Source organism: Peromyscus leucopus, chromosome 9 (assembly GCF_004664715.2).
Source record: "Peromyscus leucopus breed LL Stock chromosome 9, UCI_PerLeu_2.1, whole genome shotgun sequence".
In the NCBI taxonomy this organism is placed as follows: domain Eukaryota; kingdom Metazoa; phylum Chordata; class Mammalia; order Rodentia; family Cricetidae; genus Peromyscus; species Peromyscus leucopus.
In genome coordinates this window covers 71,215,157-71,230,109 of record NC_051070.1, presented here as the reverse complement: position 1 = coordinate 71,230,109, position 14,953 = coordinate 71,215,157, and the positions used below count along the sequence as shown (strand labels likewise).

Below are 14,953 nucleotides of genomic sequence, written 5' to 3'. Positions count from 1 at the left end.
TACCTGCTTTTGTGTTTAGGTACTATGTGTGTGCCTGGTGCTCATGGAGATCAGAAGAGAGAGTCAGTTTCCCGGAAACTGGAGTTACAGATGGTTGAGAACACTATGTATGTTGTGAGAATCAAACCTGGGGCTTCTGCAAGAGCAACAAGTGCTTCCAAGTGCTGAGCTATCACTTTAGGCTCACATAGTATCTTGATACAAATTCAAATCAGTGAATATGAACTGGTAAAATCGACTTCTTGTCTTTAATTTATCCTATGGTAAAAACCAAAACAGAGAACCCATCAGTTGCTCTACTATAAAATTTTCATGTCAGGTTGAATCCTAAGAATACCAATATTGAATATATTAATGACCATTGCTTATATCCTTTCTATTTATAAGGGGCACTTAAAATTTGACATGTGCCTTATGAATGATTTCAAAATGAGAGCACATTTCTGACTTCTGGGAGGTATGCAAAAGACCATAGTTTAGTCTCTGTCCACCAGGGGGAAGTGTTTCTTGACACAAGACCATTATCTTTGTGAATTATAAGCTTCCTAGGTTCATCATTTAATGTCATTTCATCATTTCTTCATGTGAAGACTTAAGAACATTACTTTGGTGACACTAAAGATGAACACATCTTCAGCTTTAGTGACTGTGATGCTGCTGTTCATGCTTGGTAAGTGAAATGACTTAGAATTTGCACTCTTTCTTCTATGATGTCAGAAAAATATTTAATCATCTAAGAGCTTTGTCCTTAATGTGACACAGATATCCTCTTCTTCCTCCAGGGAGAACCCAAGGAGACTCGGTGACTCAGAAACAAGGTCATGTGACTCTCTCAGAAGACAATGTCCTATTTATAAACTGCACTTATTCAGCCACAGGGTACCCAACTCTTTTCTGGTATGTCCAGTACCCCGGAGAAGGTCCAGAGCTGCTTTTGAAAGTCACGACAGCCAACAACAAGGGAAGCAGCCAAGGTTTTGAAGCTACATATGATAAAGGATTCACCTCATTCCACTTGCAGAAAGCCATGGTCAAAGAGTCAGACTCAGCTGTGTACTACTGTGCTCTGGGTGACACAGAGGCAGAAACCACTGTGGGAGCTGAGCATAAACTCAGCACAGGGGCCTGACTGCTAAGCATCTGCCTCTGAGATTGCCTTGGTTTCTCTATCCTGTCTACCTCTCCATTTCTTTAGGCACAAAAATCATAGGAATAGCCACAGCAGAAGAACAAGAAGTAGAGTCTTCCACACTCAACTCTTGACTGGGACTAAAGCAAAATCTGACACAAAAGAATCTTTGCAGAGCATGAGATCCCCCAGTAAAGCCTGTGATGAAGGAAGTTCTCTGCTTGTTGTAGGAGATGAAGTCTGTCATCTACATTTTCTTCCACAGCTCTCTGGTAGAGCTCACTGTATTTTATATTTTCAGGGGAGAGGACATGCTTGGAAAGGGGGCTTCTGTATAATATTTTCTGAAAGTAAGGAGGGATGAGTGACAGAAGTTTCCAGTGTCCCCATTCCTAGGATTCATGTAGAGAAGGAAGAGTAAGATGGAGGGGGAAGTATCGCAGAGAGGAAGGGGACTTCCAGTGCACACAGAAAGTTCTCCTTTTTGTTAATAAGATCATGCTGATGCCCAAACACAAGAGTTTGAGAATCACGGATGGATCTTTTGTGAACTCCGAGTGGTTACAGGGCATTTGGCTCTCTAAAGAGCCTGAGAAGTAGTTTCAGTGCTTGGGGGAGGGCAAGTATACAACTTAATATCCTATCATGTAAAATACACACACCATAAACCAGATGCTGTCTACACTCTCCCAAAGTGTTTAAATGGCTTTATGCTTTTTTTTTCTAGAATGCAACACAAAGTTCAGGCTGTGATACACAATGTTCAACAGGATTTGTACAGGCCTGAACTGTCAATATCAGCTTTTTGTGGGGAAAGTCCCAGCTCTCTGCTACAGCAAAGCTGGTCTCTTTTTGACTTGCTGAACCTCTCAGATGTGGTCCTAGACTTTCTGAATAGGAAACACTCTCTGTACAAAACTTGGTAAACCAGACTCTTGACAATCTTTAAGTCTCAGCTCAGGTGTCACTTCTGTGAGGAAACCCACAGATTCTGCTGATCTTCCCATGCAAAGTTACATGCCCCTTACTCTGTCATAATCCTCCTGTTACTCTTCATGATCCTCCTGTTACTCTATCATGGTCCTCCTGATACTCTATCACAGTTGCCCTGTTACTCTATCATAGTCCCCCTGTTACTCTATCATATTCCTTCTGTTACTCTATCATAATCCTCATGCTACTCTATCATGGTCCTCTTGTTACTCTATCATAGTCCTCCTGTTACTTTATCACAGCCCTTCCTATGATATCATAGCCCACCACATACTCCATTATATCCCACCTCTATCTGCATTATAACTCTCATTTTAAAATATCATAACTCCTTTTTTCCAGTAACACAGCCTTCCTCCATCTCTACCACAGTCCTTCCCCTACTGCCATAGCTCCCACTTACTCTATCATACCCCCTTGCTCCATCATCACTCTCCCTTATTCTACCTACTCTATTATAGCACTTTGCTCATCTCTCTGATGTTGAGACTCATAAAATTGAACTACGCAGTGCATTTGTGTGTCAGTGTGTTCATTGTCAATTTCACCAATTAGAATAAAAATTTTAAGATGTCAAGGTCTTCTTTTCATAGCAGCTTTATTCTTAGCATATAGACTTGTGAATGGTTCACTGTAATCAGTTCAGAGTTATCTACTGACTGCATGAGTCAGGAGGTAAACAAGCAAATGTCACTTGATTCTTCTTTGTCCTTTCCCTCTTCTCCTTATTCCTCCCTGTTCTCTGCTTAGTTCCATGGTATACTAAGGTGCTCTAAGAACTTTCCATCCACACTTACATTTAACTTTCCTGGCCTCATGGACATCTGTCTAATAATTGCATCTATCTATTCAGAGTCCTGGACTTACCTCACATAACTAACCTCTCCTTAGCAGCTATAAACAGAAGGGCTGAGTCAAGCCCTAATGCACGTATCTCAATGGAGAAACGTCAAAAAGTAAAAGCAGGTATAATTAAAAGAGGTGCAAATATATAAAATAGCTCTAGAGTCAGGAAATTATGAACACATTGTAAATTTTACTTCAAACCAAAGCAAGCTAGAAAGGTCATAGAGAATTAAAGTAAGACCTTGGGAGACATTTTATAGGAGATTTGATATTTTTTATGTTGTATTTTTTTTATTTTCTTTTAAAAACTAAATATAATCACACCACTTCCCCCTTCTGTTTCCTTCCTCAAACCCCTTTATTGGATGTCCCTTTGCTGCCTTAAAATCATGGTCTCTTTTTATCTGTCATTATTACACAAACAGACAAACACAGACACAGACACACTGAAACACAGACAGACAGACACACACACACATGCACACATCCACTCACATACATGAACATGCTGCAGACATGCCCAAATACATTAATAAAATCTGATCAATCTTTTTAGTGTTACATATAGGTATATAATTTCAGGGCTGGTCATTTGGCCTTGGTAACGAATTAGGGGCTTCATTCCTGTGGAGGACTATTTCCCACTCCCAGCACTTCTTAGCTTCTCTAGTTGTTTCACAATTGGTAGTGTCTCATGAGATTTCCCATTTCCATGTTAGCAAGTCTGTTGGTGCTCTACTTCAGGTCTTATTTAGATACAGAGAAAAAGTGAGGTGCCCAGCCAAATTGATACATTTACAATGTAACTTCTTCATCGAAGGCTCAGGGAGCAGCAAGTAAGAGAGAGTGGAAAGATTGAAGGAGGGAGAGGACCAGGAAAGTTGCCATGGAATTGTGTCTCTTTAAATGACAGGAAACCTCACTTAAGAGATTTTATTTTAAAAACATATGTTTAAGGTTACTGTAGTGGCCAAAGCACTGGTTAAAACCTATCTTCCCTTCATTCTCTCTGCTGTGACTGTAATGTTCTTCCCACATTTACTAGTCATCTGGGTGTGCAGCACTAATTTCATAGGATTATTTACTATTGAAGTACATCCAGATTTGTTCATGAGTGTCAACAGAAGTACTAATTAATGTCCATAAATAAATATATTTTCTAACCCTTCATGAAGAGGTCAAGCAGACCACTTTTGGGAATGCTAACTCTTTCAATTGTAATTCCAAGTTCCTGGTGTGTCTTCTGCTTATACCACAGGACCTTTTCCACCAGGGCCCCAGCCCATTGGGTTGGACTCATTATAAGAGAATCAGACCCCACACAAGTCTGTCATCTTTCCCCCCAGGAACCATATCTGCAAGGTCTCAGTCCCCATGGTCTCACTCAGCAAGACTGACCCAGCTCTAGTGTGGCTCTGCCCCCTCTCAACCCCTCCAATCCATCACCTTGCAGCTTCAGCTCAGGATTCAGGATCAGTGGGCTAAAGTCTCATATCAAAGACACAATCAACAGCCTAACTCTAGATGGAATGTCTCATAGGAAAAAGAGAATAATAATAAAATCCAAAACAATATGTCCTTTCTCCAAAAACCTAACATGTTCTATAGGTTCCCAATGAGAGTGAGTTAGAAGAAAATGGAGAACTTGAATCACAAATAACTATGAAGATGGTAAAAGAATTTGTGAATTACTGAAAAACTCCCTAAATAATGAGTAGTATACAGAAATGAAATCCTGATTGATCAAAAAAAAACCACAAATAAATGGCTTAATGAAATAATGCGGATTATTCAGGATATGAAAACTTATTCAATGAAGAACTAGAAATGCGGAACTGGAAACGGACAGAGGTAGAAAGTGACAGTTATGTTTCCTGGAAGCTTCCATCAGAAAACCCATGTAGACAGAGGGACAAAGAAAAGTCTTATACCCAACACTGGAGGAAAGAAAGGTCTAATTATTTGGGAAATTGGTATTTTTTTGAAGTTACCATAGGAGAGGCAATATGTCACCTATTCAGACACTATCTAATTGAGTATCCCTACCACCTACTCCCATATTCACGTAACCCTCCCAGATTCATATCCTTTTAAGTAACTGCTAAGTCCAATTACGGATGCCCATTTATAAGTGGATGTGGGACTACGCACTGGAGCAGGAGAAACCCACCAATGTGACTCCCAGCAAGAAAACAGATTCTCCTTCCCCTCACAGTCATCAACTCTCAACAGTTCCTTAGCTAGTGGTGGGAATCATGGACTCTCACATCCATGCTGGAATGCTGGCTTGATATTGTGCATCTATGCTGGATGACAGCTTAATATTGTGCATCCATGCTGGAATGACAGCTTGATATTGTGCAGGCAAACACAGTTGCTGTGAGTTCATGAGTGAATTGGTCATATATACTCCAGAAGTCACCATTTTTTATAGTCTTTCTAGCCCTTCAAGATAGGCCCCCAACCTCATGTGTGTGTGTGTGTGTGTGTGTGTGTGTGTGTGTGTGTGTGTGTGTATGTGTGTGTGTGTGTGTGTTATAGACGTACCATATATGGTTGAGCATTCCACAGACAGTTCTTCTCTGCACTTTATCCAATCTTGAGTTTCTTCATCAGTGGTCCTTCATTGCGTAAAGAACCTTCTCTGATGAGGTCTGCACATTTGTTCGCATGTACACATACATACCAGGCTAAGATAAACATATGAGGGAGAGCTATTTTTTTAAGCTGCTGAGATTGTGTGACCTTACTTAATATTCTTTCCTGCTTATTCATGAGATTCACACTTAAAATGCATTTTGATACTGTGTTCATTTAGCAAAATAATGGGTTTATCTGTAGGATCTATGAGCTTCCAGCCACAGGTTCTTGATAGGACTTACAGTACCATCCAGTATGTGTTCAGTCAAGGGTCACTACATTGTGAAAATGTCTAAGTCTGTTTTTCTTGATTGAAGATCAGTCTCTAGCATGCTTCCCTTGGAGGGGGAAGAAATGCTTCATTGGAGCACTGCCATCTTGTGTCTGGCTCACATATGCGTGATGTTTGTACTGGCTCCATTGCTGCCCTGCAGAGTTCATGTGTTAAATTATGACAAAGCCTAGTATCATAGAAGCATCCATCCCCAAATTGAAGTAAAATTCCTGGTGTAGCAGTCATGCCAGAAAAGATTCAGGGAGATAGGCTCTTCTTTCAGCTGTTGCTTTCCTGGTTTGTTTGGACTTGAAATGAACAATGCACACACAGAGCTGGAGAGTTAGTCCTGTGCTTTGGAAACAAAGCCTGGCACTGATATGCAGGTGGGGGACATTTCTTCCTGCTAAGTGAAATTGTGTCTACTGCTCTGTCCCTCGCTGCGTTGTAGAAATATTATGAGGAGTGGAGACAAGTGTTGATGGAGAAAATATGTCATTTAAGGGCGATTACACAGTAGAGTGTTTTTAAATTCTCTTTATTCTGGTGTGTATTCTATTTACAATACCTCCCAGTGCTCCAATACAACACAGCAATATAGCAATTTCCCAAGTAAGAAACTTTCAGAAGAATGACATGCTGTTGGCCACCATCAACTCTACTCTCATTAGACTACTCAACATCTACGCACTTAAAACTGCTGGATACTAATGTGTCTAGGTCCAGCTGTTCCCATGGTTTCTGTTTCTCTGGACTGTGTTTCATTGCTGCTTCCACTAAGGAGCCCATGTTTCATGTAAATATTCTTTTATTTTTTCTTAAATCTTAAACCTTTCAAGGTGTGTGTGTGTGTGTGTGTGTGTGTGTGTGTGTGTGTGTGTGTGTGCTTTAAATACCTTCATTAGTCAGCCTAATTTCATCTGCAGATGCTCCAGTCTACTGTTTCTTTGATGCTGTATCATCCCAGGACTATCCAGATCAAATGATATTGGGGTTTTGCTGTCTTTTCTCCATATTGCATTATCATTACTGCTTATCTGAAGTCACTGAATCTTGATAATTCTCCTTAAAATTGATAAGCTTGTTTCATTTATTTAAGGCAAGAGTTTACATTTTAGACTACTATTTTATGTATCCTTTTTTTCCCTTTCTTTTCACCAAAGTCACTATCTTTATATCCTACCAGAACTTCCCTTGATTGGATGCTCACTGATAGCAAAGGCTTATAAAATACAGCCAAGGGTGTCTGATTTGAATGTGTCTGCATAGGTAATGGTTGTCCTGGGACACAGTGAGAGGGCACCACATCTGAATTGTAAGAGCATGTGTGGACGTCTTCTGTAAGAAAGAATCTGTAGGCAAACACACTGCTAATGATTTCTTTGTTCTGAGTTAAACAAAGGGTGGGGTGAAGGTAGAGAGGAGAGGAAGAAATGGGAGAGAGAGAGAGAGAGAGAGAGAGAGAGAGAGAGAGAGAGAGAGAGAGAGAGAGAGAGAAAGGATATCTCAGACCCAAGAGCATCTGGCCAGAAGGATAACGCTGAACTTCCAATTGATTTCCTTTGTTCTGGCTCTCTACAAAAATGCTAATGAGGAAATACCAGGGAAGGCAGAGTTTTGTCTGCCTTCCAGGAGTCAACAAAACACACGTTAAAGATTCAGTCTCCGAGTTTTGACTTTGTTTCAGGCAGCAGGGCTGCTTGCAGCTTTTGCTTTTATACTCAAGTGGTAATGGTATCCAAATTTAATAGTTTTATCATATGATCTTTTTTTTCAAAATAAAATTGCCCTTCCATTTTGCATGGTCTATTTTTCATTAGGTTAGGACTCAACATAGCACAGATTAGCTTAGAAACACGAGGTGTGCTGTAGACAGAAAACACAAGGATTTACTTCAGAGTCTTTTTCCTGCACTGGCCGCCAGAGGGCGACGTTGCACAGACCAGCCGCCTCCATTCTTGCAGTTGATCCCCACTTTCAACTCAGTCCCTCCCTGCATCTTGTAGAGTTCTTAGAACATCTGATGAGTGAAGACAGTCAGAGGCCAGGAAGTTCCCAGGACCAGGACCACTTCTGCAGCCTTTTGTTTGTTTGTTTTAGAATTTTATCTAAACAAGGAAGGTGTCTGGACAACTTTGTGCCCTTTGTCCTCAAGAATTGGGAACTGCAGCTGCTTTCCTGCTTGTGCCAAGCTTTTCCAGAAAGGCACCAGAGGTATTTCCAGTGCTCAGCCATGCTTCTAGTCCTCATCTCATTCCTGGGGATACATTTTTTCCTGGGTGAGTAAAATAGCATTGTTTGTAGATGCACATGATTCACTGTTTTTCTCACTTGAATTTTAGTAAGAATATTTTTCTACATCACTTTTACTGATTTATCATTGATTTTCCAGGGGATGTCCAAGCACAGTCAGTTACCCAGCCTGATGCCCATGTCGCTGTCTTCGAAGGAGACTCGGTGGAGCTCAGATGCAACTATTCCTATGGTGGAGCTCTTTACCTCTTCTGGTACACGCAGCACCGTGGCCAAGGCCTCCAGCTTCTCCTCAAGTACTTTTCAGGAGACCCTGTGGTTCATGGAGTGAATGGCTTTGAAGCTGAGTTTCAGAAGAGTAAATCTTCCTTCCACCTGAAGAAAGCCTCTGTTCACCTGAGCGATTCGGCTATGTACTTCTGTGTTCTGAGTGCACAGTGTCTGAGGCTGCAGGGGGAGCTGAACAAAAACCTGTGAGATGCTGGGGAGGACTGTAGCTGGTTGACTTTAGATCGTCCATGCTCCTGTAAGTAACCTAAATAAATTTATCAGTTTCCTAAGTCGGACTTCTCTGGAATCATTACTTTGGTCTGTCATTGGTGCCCTATCTGAGGTGTACAGACATCTGGTCACCGATCCCCCGAAAGGTGACATAGCAGGGCCAAAAGCATAAAATGATGCCTGAGACATGGTTGCATCCTTAAATGTTGTTTTGTAGACATCCAGAAGTTTTCTAATGACTGATTATCTCCAGGAGACTTGGAGATACAGCTCAGTTCCACATAAACAATGACCACAGTGGACACCTGTGTAGTGTGCACTAGAGGGAGAAGTGTTGACTTCTTTCTACTTCAGACTGAAGGGCAGTGTTAGGAAGTGTACAGCTTGCACTCAATGCCTCAAGAGCCTCCGATACACTCTCCATATGTGACGCTTAGCTTAGTTACCTAGACTCAGTGCAGAATCACCATGAAGAGAATCTCAATAAGGACTCAACTGGGTTAGGTTGGCTTGTGAGCAGGTCTGTGGCAGATTACAATAATCACTGTGGGAAGACACAGCCTGAACATGGCCAGCACCTTTTCCAGAGTTTGGCCCTGAGTCAAGTGGAGAGAGTGAGTAGAGTGGGGCATGGAGGAAGATTTCTATGCCCTTTGTTCCTGATTGCAGATGTGATACGACAAGTTGACTCTAGCTTCTGCTGTTGTGACTCCCATGCTATGGTGGACTGTAACCTGGAATTGTTAGGTTCCTTCTAAGTGATCACTGTCAGGCTGTCTTGTGATGGCAACCAAAAAGGGAGCTAGGATGCCCTCCTTACTTCAGCCTATGGATCTTCATTAGATTTTGGAGTACAGAGTAAAGAGACAGAAGGAAGGAAAGGGACCATAGTCTGACCTCAACAGATGAAACTATTTCAGACAGTGAAGGACAGACACTCTCTCAAGGGAAATGGGGGTCTGCAAGGAAGGAGGGGAATATCTGGAGTTTATAGAGGGGGTTGGGGTAAGGAATCTTGTGCAGTAGCAAGGGGCTACAGACAAGTCTGCAGTCTCTCATTCCCACATTGTCTGCTCATCTGAGACCAAATATCTTGGGAACTAGGCTGTCAGCTCAGCAATGCATTTCCTTTCTGGAGATCACTGATACCGGGTGGATTAAGAACAGCTGAAACCTCACAGGAATGCTGTTTGTACAACTGAGGCCCACGATCATGTGTGAGCAATGCAGTATTATTTCTTCTTCTGTGTTACAAATGTTACATAAATGCACAAGTGAGAAAGTGAAAAACCTTAAAGCTTTAGACAGTTGTATTTGCTATTTGAAAAAATTATGACATCCTTTAAGTATATTCTTCTAAATTAATATAGTTATACTGAAATGTAAATTTACAATTAAAATTTCAAACATATACCAATAAAATTGTCATTGTTCTTGCCTTTCACCTAATTGTTACTCCCTTTCCTTCCTTGAAAACAAAGCTTATGAGTTTAGTTTCCCAAATTTCCATTTCTAATATTTATGTATATGTTAATATAGGGTAGCTCTGTGTTTTTAAAATATATGTCAAAAATAAAACATTGTATGCATGATTGTGGAGTTCAAATTTTTACTAAAATAATTTGGAGACAAAGAATATTTGTGATAATATATTTCAATGTGTGTAACTGCTGTGCACTATCTCAATTCAGGAATATGCAATATGTCACTTTTGACAGGCATTTGAGTGGGGAAGCACCAGCAGAAGTAATGGAAGTCTCAGTCAGAAGTCTGGTTCACGAAGGTCAATAGGTCACCACCACACATGAGCCCTCTGCACAGCTCAGTCTTTCTGTGTCAGCCTTTGTCACATCTCCTCCCAAGTCAAGTGTTCAGCCAAGAAGGACCAAGGCCAACAGGCCACCCGGACTTAGAAGGAGTATGCCCCAAACAGGAACTAATACTTACTGTCACAGTTACAACGATCACTGAGATATGATTTTTGAGTGTCCACAATTCCTTTATGTTCCAGATACACCTTATGAATCAGAATCATAATACCATAGCAATGTTTGGAGTGTGGCCATTGACCTTTATCTTTACCGGGTTTCTGAAAGAAAGAAAGTTAACATTTTTTCATGAAGGACAAAAGATTTTTTAGCCTTCTCTTCAAGGAAGCATTTCCATGCTTTCATTACAAAGACCCTACTAGGAATATAATTCTAGCTATTTCCCTGTTTATATTGCAGAGCACAGACTTACACACTCAGAGGTTTGCTCTGCTATAGAATTTGCACTTTAAAACTTTCCTCATGAGGCCCATCAAGATGGCTGAGAGGGTAAAGGTGTTTGTCACCAACACTGACAACCCAACTTTAATCTCTGGAATCTACATGGTGGATGGAGGGAAGTGACTACCACAAACTGACTTCTGATCCCTAAATGCCCTGTTATCTATGTGCACACACACACACACACACACACACACACACACACACACAAATGAATAAACATAATAAAAACCACTTGTGGTTGTCACATTGCTCTTAAAGATGCTCTTATTAATTTTCATTCCTGTCAACAGTGTAAAAGAGGCACTCTGTCCTTGCTCCCTTTATGGTCCCTTAGCACCCCACTTCATTTCCGCCTGTATTTTCTAATAAACTGTTTGCACTCAAATGCCCCTTTCAAGATTGAATACTAGAATAACTCAGTGAAAAGATTTAACCCAGAGGTGGTTCTAGGAGGCAAATACATAGAAAGAGCCTTAGGATTAAATTATTTATGGCTAGATGAAAGGAAGGATCCTTTATTGGAGACAAATGTGGTAATGACAAGTCCTTAAAGGTTGCAGCATCACAGTTACTGTGAGTTGTGATGAATTTCATGATGCTGATTTCTGTTTTTGTGTCGGTTACATGGTATCTTTAGCTTCTGTGGAGTATTGCTATGATAGTCGTTTACATACTGTGGAGTTGTTTGTTTTTAGATGGGAATAGAGAAAAACAAGATCTAGGTGAAACCACACAGTATCCAATGTCTTTCACCATCCCTGTTCAATGATGATCTTCGGAAGATAATGGCTGGTGCCTCCTCTCTGCCTCCTAAATATTGTGCAATTTCACTTTGTAATCAGACACATGGAGTTTTCTAATTGACAGGGAAGAAATTCAGAAAATCAGGAGCCACTATGAACCAAAAAGAAAACCTTAGCCTTTTGTGATGTATGCAGAGTCTTTATTTGCTTACTTCATGCAGTGATGTTCAGTTAAGAAGCACTCTGGTTATGCCAGCACATGGAGAGGTTGTAGATCTTGCTCCAAGGGGGCTGTTGTCACTAGGAAAAGGAGACCTTTAATGTGTGTGTGTGTGTGTGTTTGTGTGTGCATGTGTGTGTGTGTATGTGTGCGTGTGTGTGTATTAATGACTATGGGTGCCTTCAGGGACTAGGAACATTGGATTTTTCTGGCTTTGCCATTAAAGCAGGTTGTGAGCCACTTGGCATAGGTGTTGGGAACTGAACTTGTATCCTCTTCAGAGACAGCATTTATCAATCACTGTCATTCCACAGTGAATACACACTTCAAAAGCTGTGGGGGCTAGAGAGTGGCTCCATTGTTAAGAGCATACTGCTCATCCACAGACATGCCATTTGTGCCTATTCCCTGAGTGAGACTTAGTTCAATCTTTAGTCTCCTTAGAAAAATACTTACTCTGGGAGGATATGGCTCTGTGTGACTATATTTTATGGGAGGATATGATCCTATATGACTATAACTTTATGGAACTCTATTGGTTATGCAAATAATAGTGACAGGTAAAGATATAGAGAAAGCAGAATTGAAAAAAAATCTGTGAAATATATAGTATCAAAACAACAATGAATTTGATGCTACATACAATGCAGAATCTGCTCGGTGCACCTAGGCCTATCCCATGGCAGGGGCAGGGGGAATTATACTCAATTCCATAGGTATTCAAGTTCCTCAATTTCTGTATTTATCTAGTAATGTGAGTTATATAGGTCTATCTTAGTTAACTTTATATTACTGAAGAGACACCATGGCCCAGGTAACTTACAGAAGAAAGAGTTTATTTGGGGCTTACAGTTTCAGAGGTCTAGAGTCCATGACCACAATGGTGGGAAGCATGGCAGGGAGTCCATGGTACTGGAGCAGTTGCGGAGAGCATACATCTGGAGACACAACCACAAGGCAGAGAAAGTGACACTGGGAATGGTTTGAGTCTTTTGCAACCTTAACCAAAACCATACATACCAATTCTTCCTGGTTTTACCATCTGGGAAACAAGTATTCAAACATATGAGCCTATAGGAACCATTCTCATTCAAATAACCACAGGGTTTCTTCTTATTATTTTTTAGGTGTTGGAGACTGACCCCCCAAAACCTCATGCATAGCATACTATGTGCTCGATCACTGAATAACACCTATAATATTTTCAATAATGTGTATGTAAAATAAAATTTTCATTTTTCTTTGAAAAATTTTTAATAAGTTGAGTTTCTTATGATAAATGTTTCAAATGTGAAACAAATGGCTATTTCAAGTTGTGATATTCCTTTATACAAACAGCATTCATTTATTAATTGAAAAAGTATCTGTTAGCTATCTTTTAGGTTTATGACATCTGTCCAAGTGTAGGGTAATAAAATGGAAAAATTTGTCTCTTTTCTCCAAAGTCATCTGGTAGTGATTAAACATGTGTTGGCATTCCTTACTTGTGTGATTTTTCCAGAGGATTACCACATAGCCAAAACTGGCTACATAAGAAATTTAGGAATGGCATGGAATGGCATTCCCAGGTAAGACAACATACAAGGTGCAAATAAGCCTATCACGACTATTCTTCAGATTACAGAAGCAACATCCAATAGCTACCAGGTGTCAGACAAAATAAAAGAGCCAAAAGTGGCACTCCATCGCTGACTTTTGAGAATGTAGGTCAACAACCTTCTGAGCTTAGCAAATTGCCTAAAACAGGGGGTGGAAGGATGGTGCATCAACCTAGCACACACGTATTTCCTGTTTAATTCTCAGCTCATATTCATCCTTTCCCTATAACCTGAACATTTCCTAACTTAAGAAATTAAGATTTACACACTTGGGTGGCTCAGAAAATGAACTCTTTCCCTGGACTAGCAATTGTACTCTTCTTAATGTTTGGTAAGTGGAATGACATGTGGAGCTTTTGTCTTGTTCTATGATATTGATGTAAAATTTAAGAACAATTTTTCCTACAAGGCAGAATACAGATCACCACCAAGGTGGCCCACAATAATTGTTGTTATTAATTTCTCTTTTTAGGAGAGAGCAATGGAGACTCAGTGACACAGACGGAAGGTCGAGTCACAATCTCTGAAGGGATGTCTCTGACTGTGAACTGTTCCTATGAAACCAAACAGTACCCAGCCCTGTTCTTGTATGTCCAGTATCCCGGAGAAGGTCCATGGCTCCTCTTCAGAGTCTCAAAGGCCAACGAGAAGGGAAGCAGCAGAGGGTTTGAAGCAACATACGATAAAGGATCCACCTCCTTTCACTTGCAGAAAGCCTCAGTCCAAGAGTCAGACTCGGCTGTGTACTACTGTGCTCTGAGTGACACAGTGGTGGAAACTGCAAGGGGAGCTGAGCACAAACTCTGAGAAGCAGGGGACTGATGCTGAGTGTGTCTGAGATTACTCATTTAGGGACCAGGGGAAGGTCTGCTATTGTTAACACTCACCATACACGCAGACACTGTTGCAGTGTAAACCATGCAAATTAACACTAAGAACACATTAGGAGAACAGGAAGTGAGCATGCCTTAACTTAGGTTTGATCAGAAAGAGTGAAAGCAGTCACACACCACGATGATTTCCCTTTTGTTTTTGTTTTGTGAGATGGGATTTTTAGTAGCTCAGGCTGACCTTGAACTCCTTCCTTATGAAGCTGAGGTTGGCTTTGAATTTCTTTTCTTCCTGCCTGAACCCCCAGAGGTCTGTAGTTATAGGCATGACCCACCATACTAGTCTGAATTTGTGATTTCTTAAATACAAATCTCTTGCTGAAATTTGTCTATGTGTTCATCATCACATATAATTCTTATCCCCGGAATCCAACTCATGCCATTAATGGAATTATCATGGCTTATATGACTGCACATGCTCCATATCTTCCTGGTAAAGTACAGTAAGAGATGGTTTATTTATCCTTCCTCTCTAGGTCTAATGGTTTACTTGTTATTCCTAAAGATTCTTACATTTGACTGAATTTAGAAGTAGAAATCTTGGAGGAAATAGGTTCATGACATTTTTATTTGGCTTCCTTCATTCTTTTGCC

General features: G+C 40.6%; 3 gene segments (V, D, J or C); all 3 read left to right on the top strand.

Annotated features, from left to right (window-relative positions):
* Positions 1-618: 618 nt before the first annotated feature.
* LOC114687476 lies at positions 619-1,129 on the top strand. The segment is given in 2 exon segments: positions 619-670; positions 783-1,129. Coding segments are annotated over 2 exon segments (396 nt in total).
* Positions 1,130-7,909: 6,780 nt separating this feature from the next.
* On the top strand, positions 7,910-8,612 carry LOC114687475. The segment is given in 2 exon segments: positions 7,910-8,161; positions 8,275-8,612. Coding segments are annotated over 2 exon segments (384 nt in total).
* Positions 8,613-13,755: 5,143 nt separating this feature from the next.
* Positions 13,756-14,284, top strand: LOC114687474. The segment is given in 2 exon segments: positions 13,756-13,801; positions 13,943-14,284. Coding segments are annotated over 2 exon segments (381 nt in total).
* The last annotated feature ends 669 nt before the right edge of the window (positions 14,285-14,953 follow it).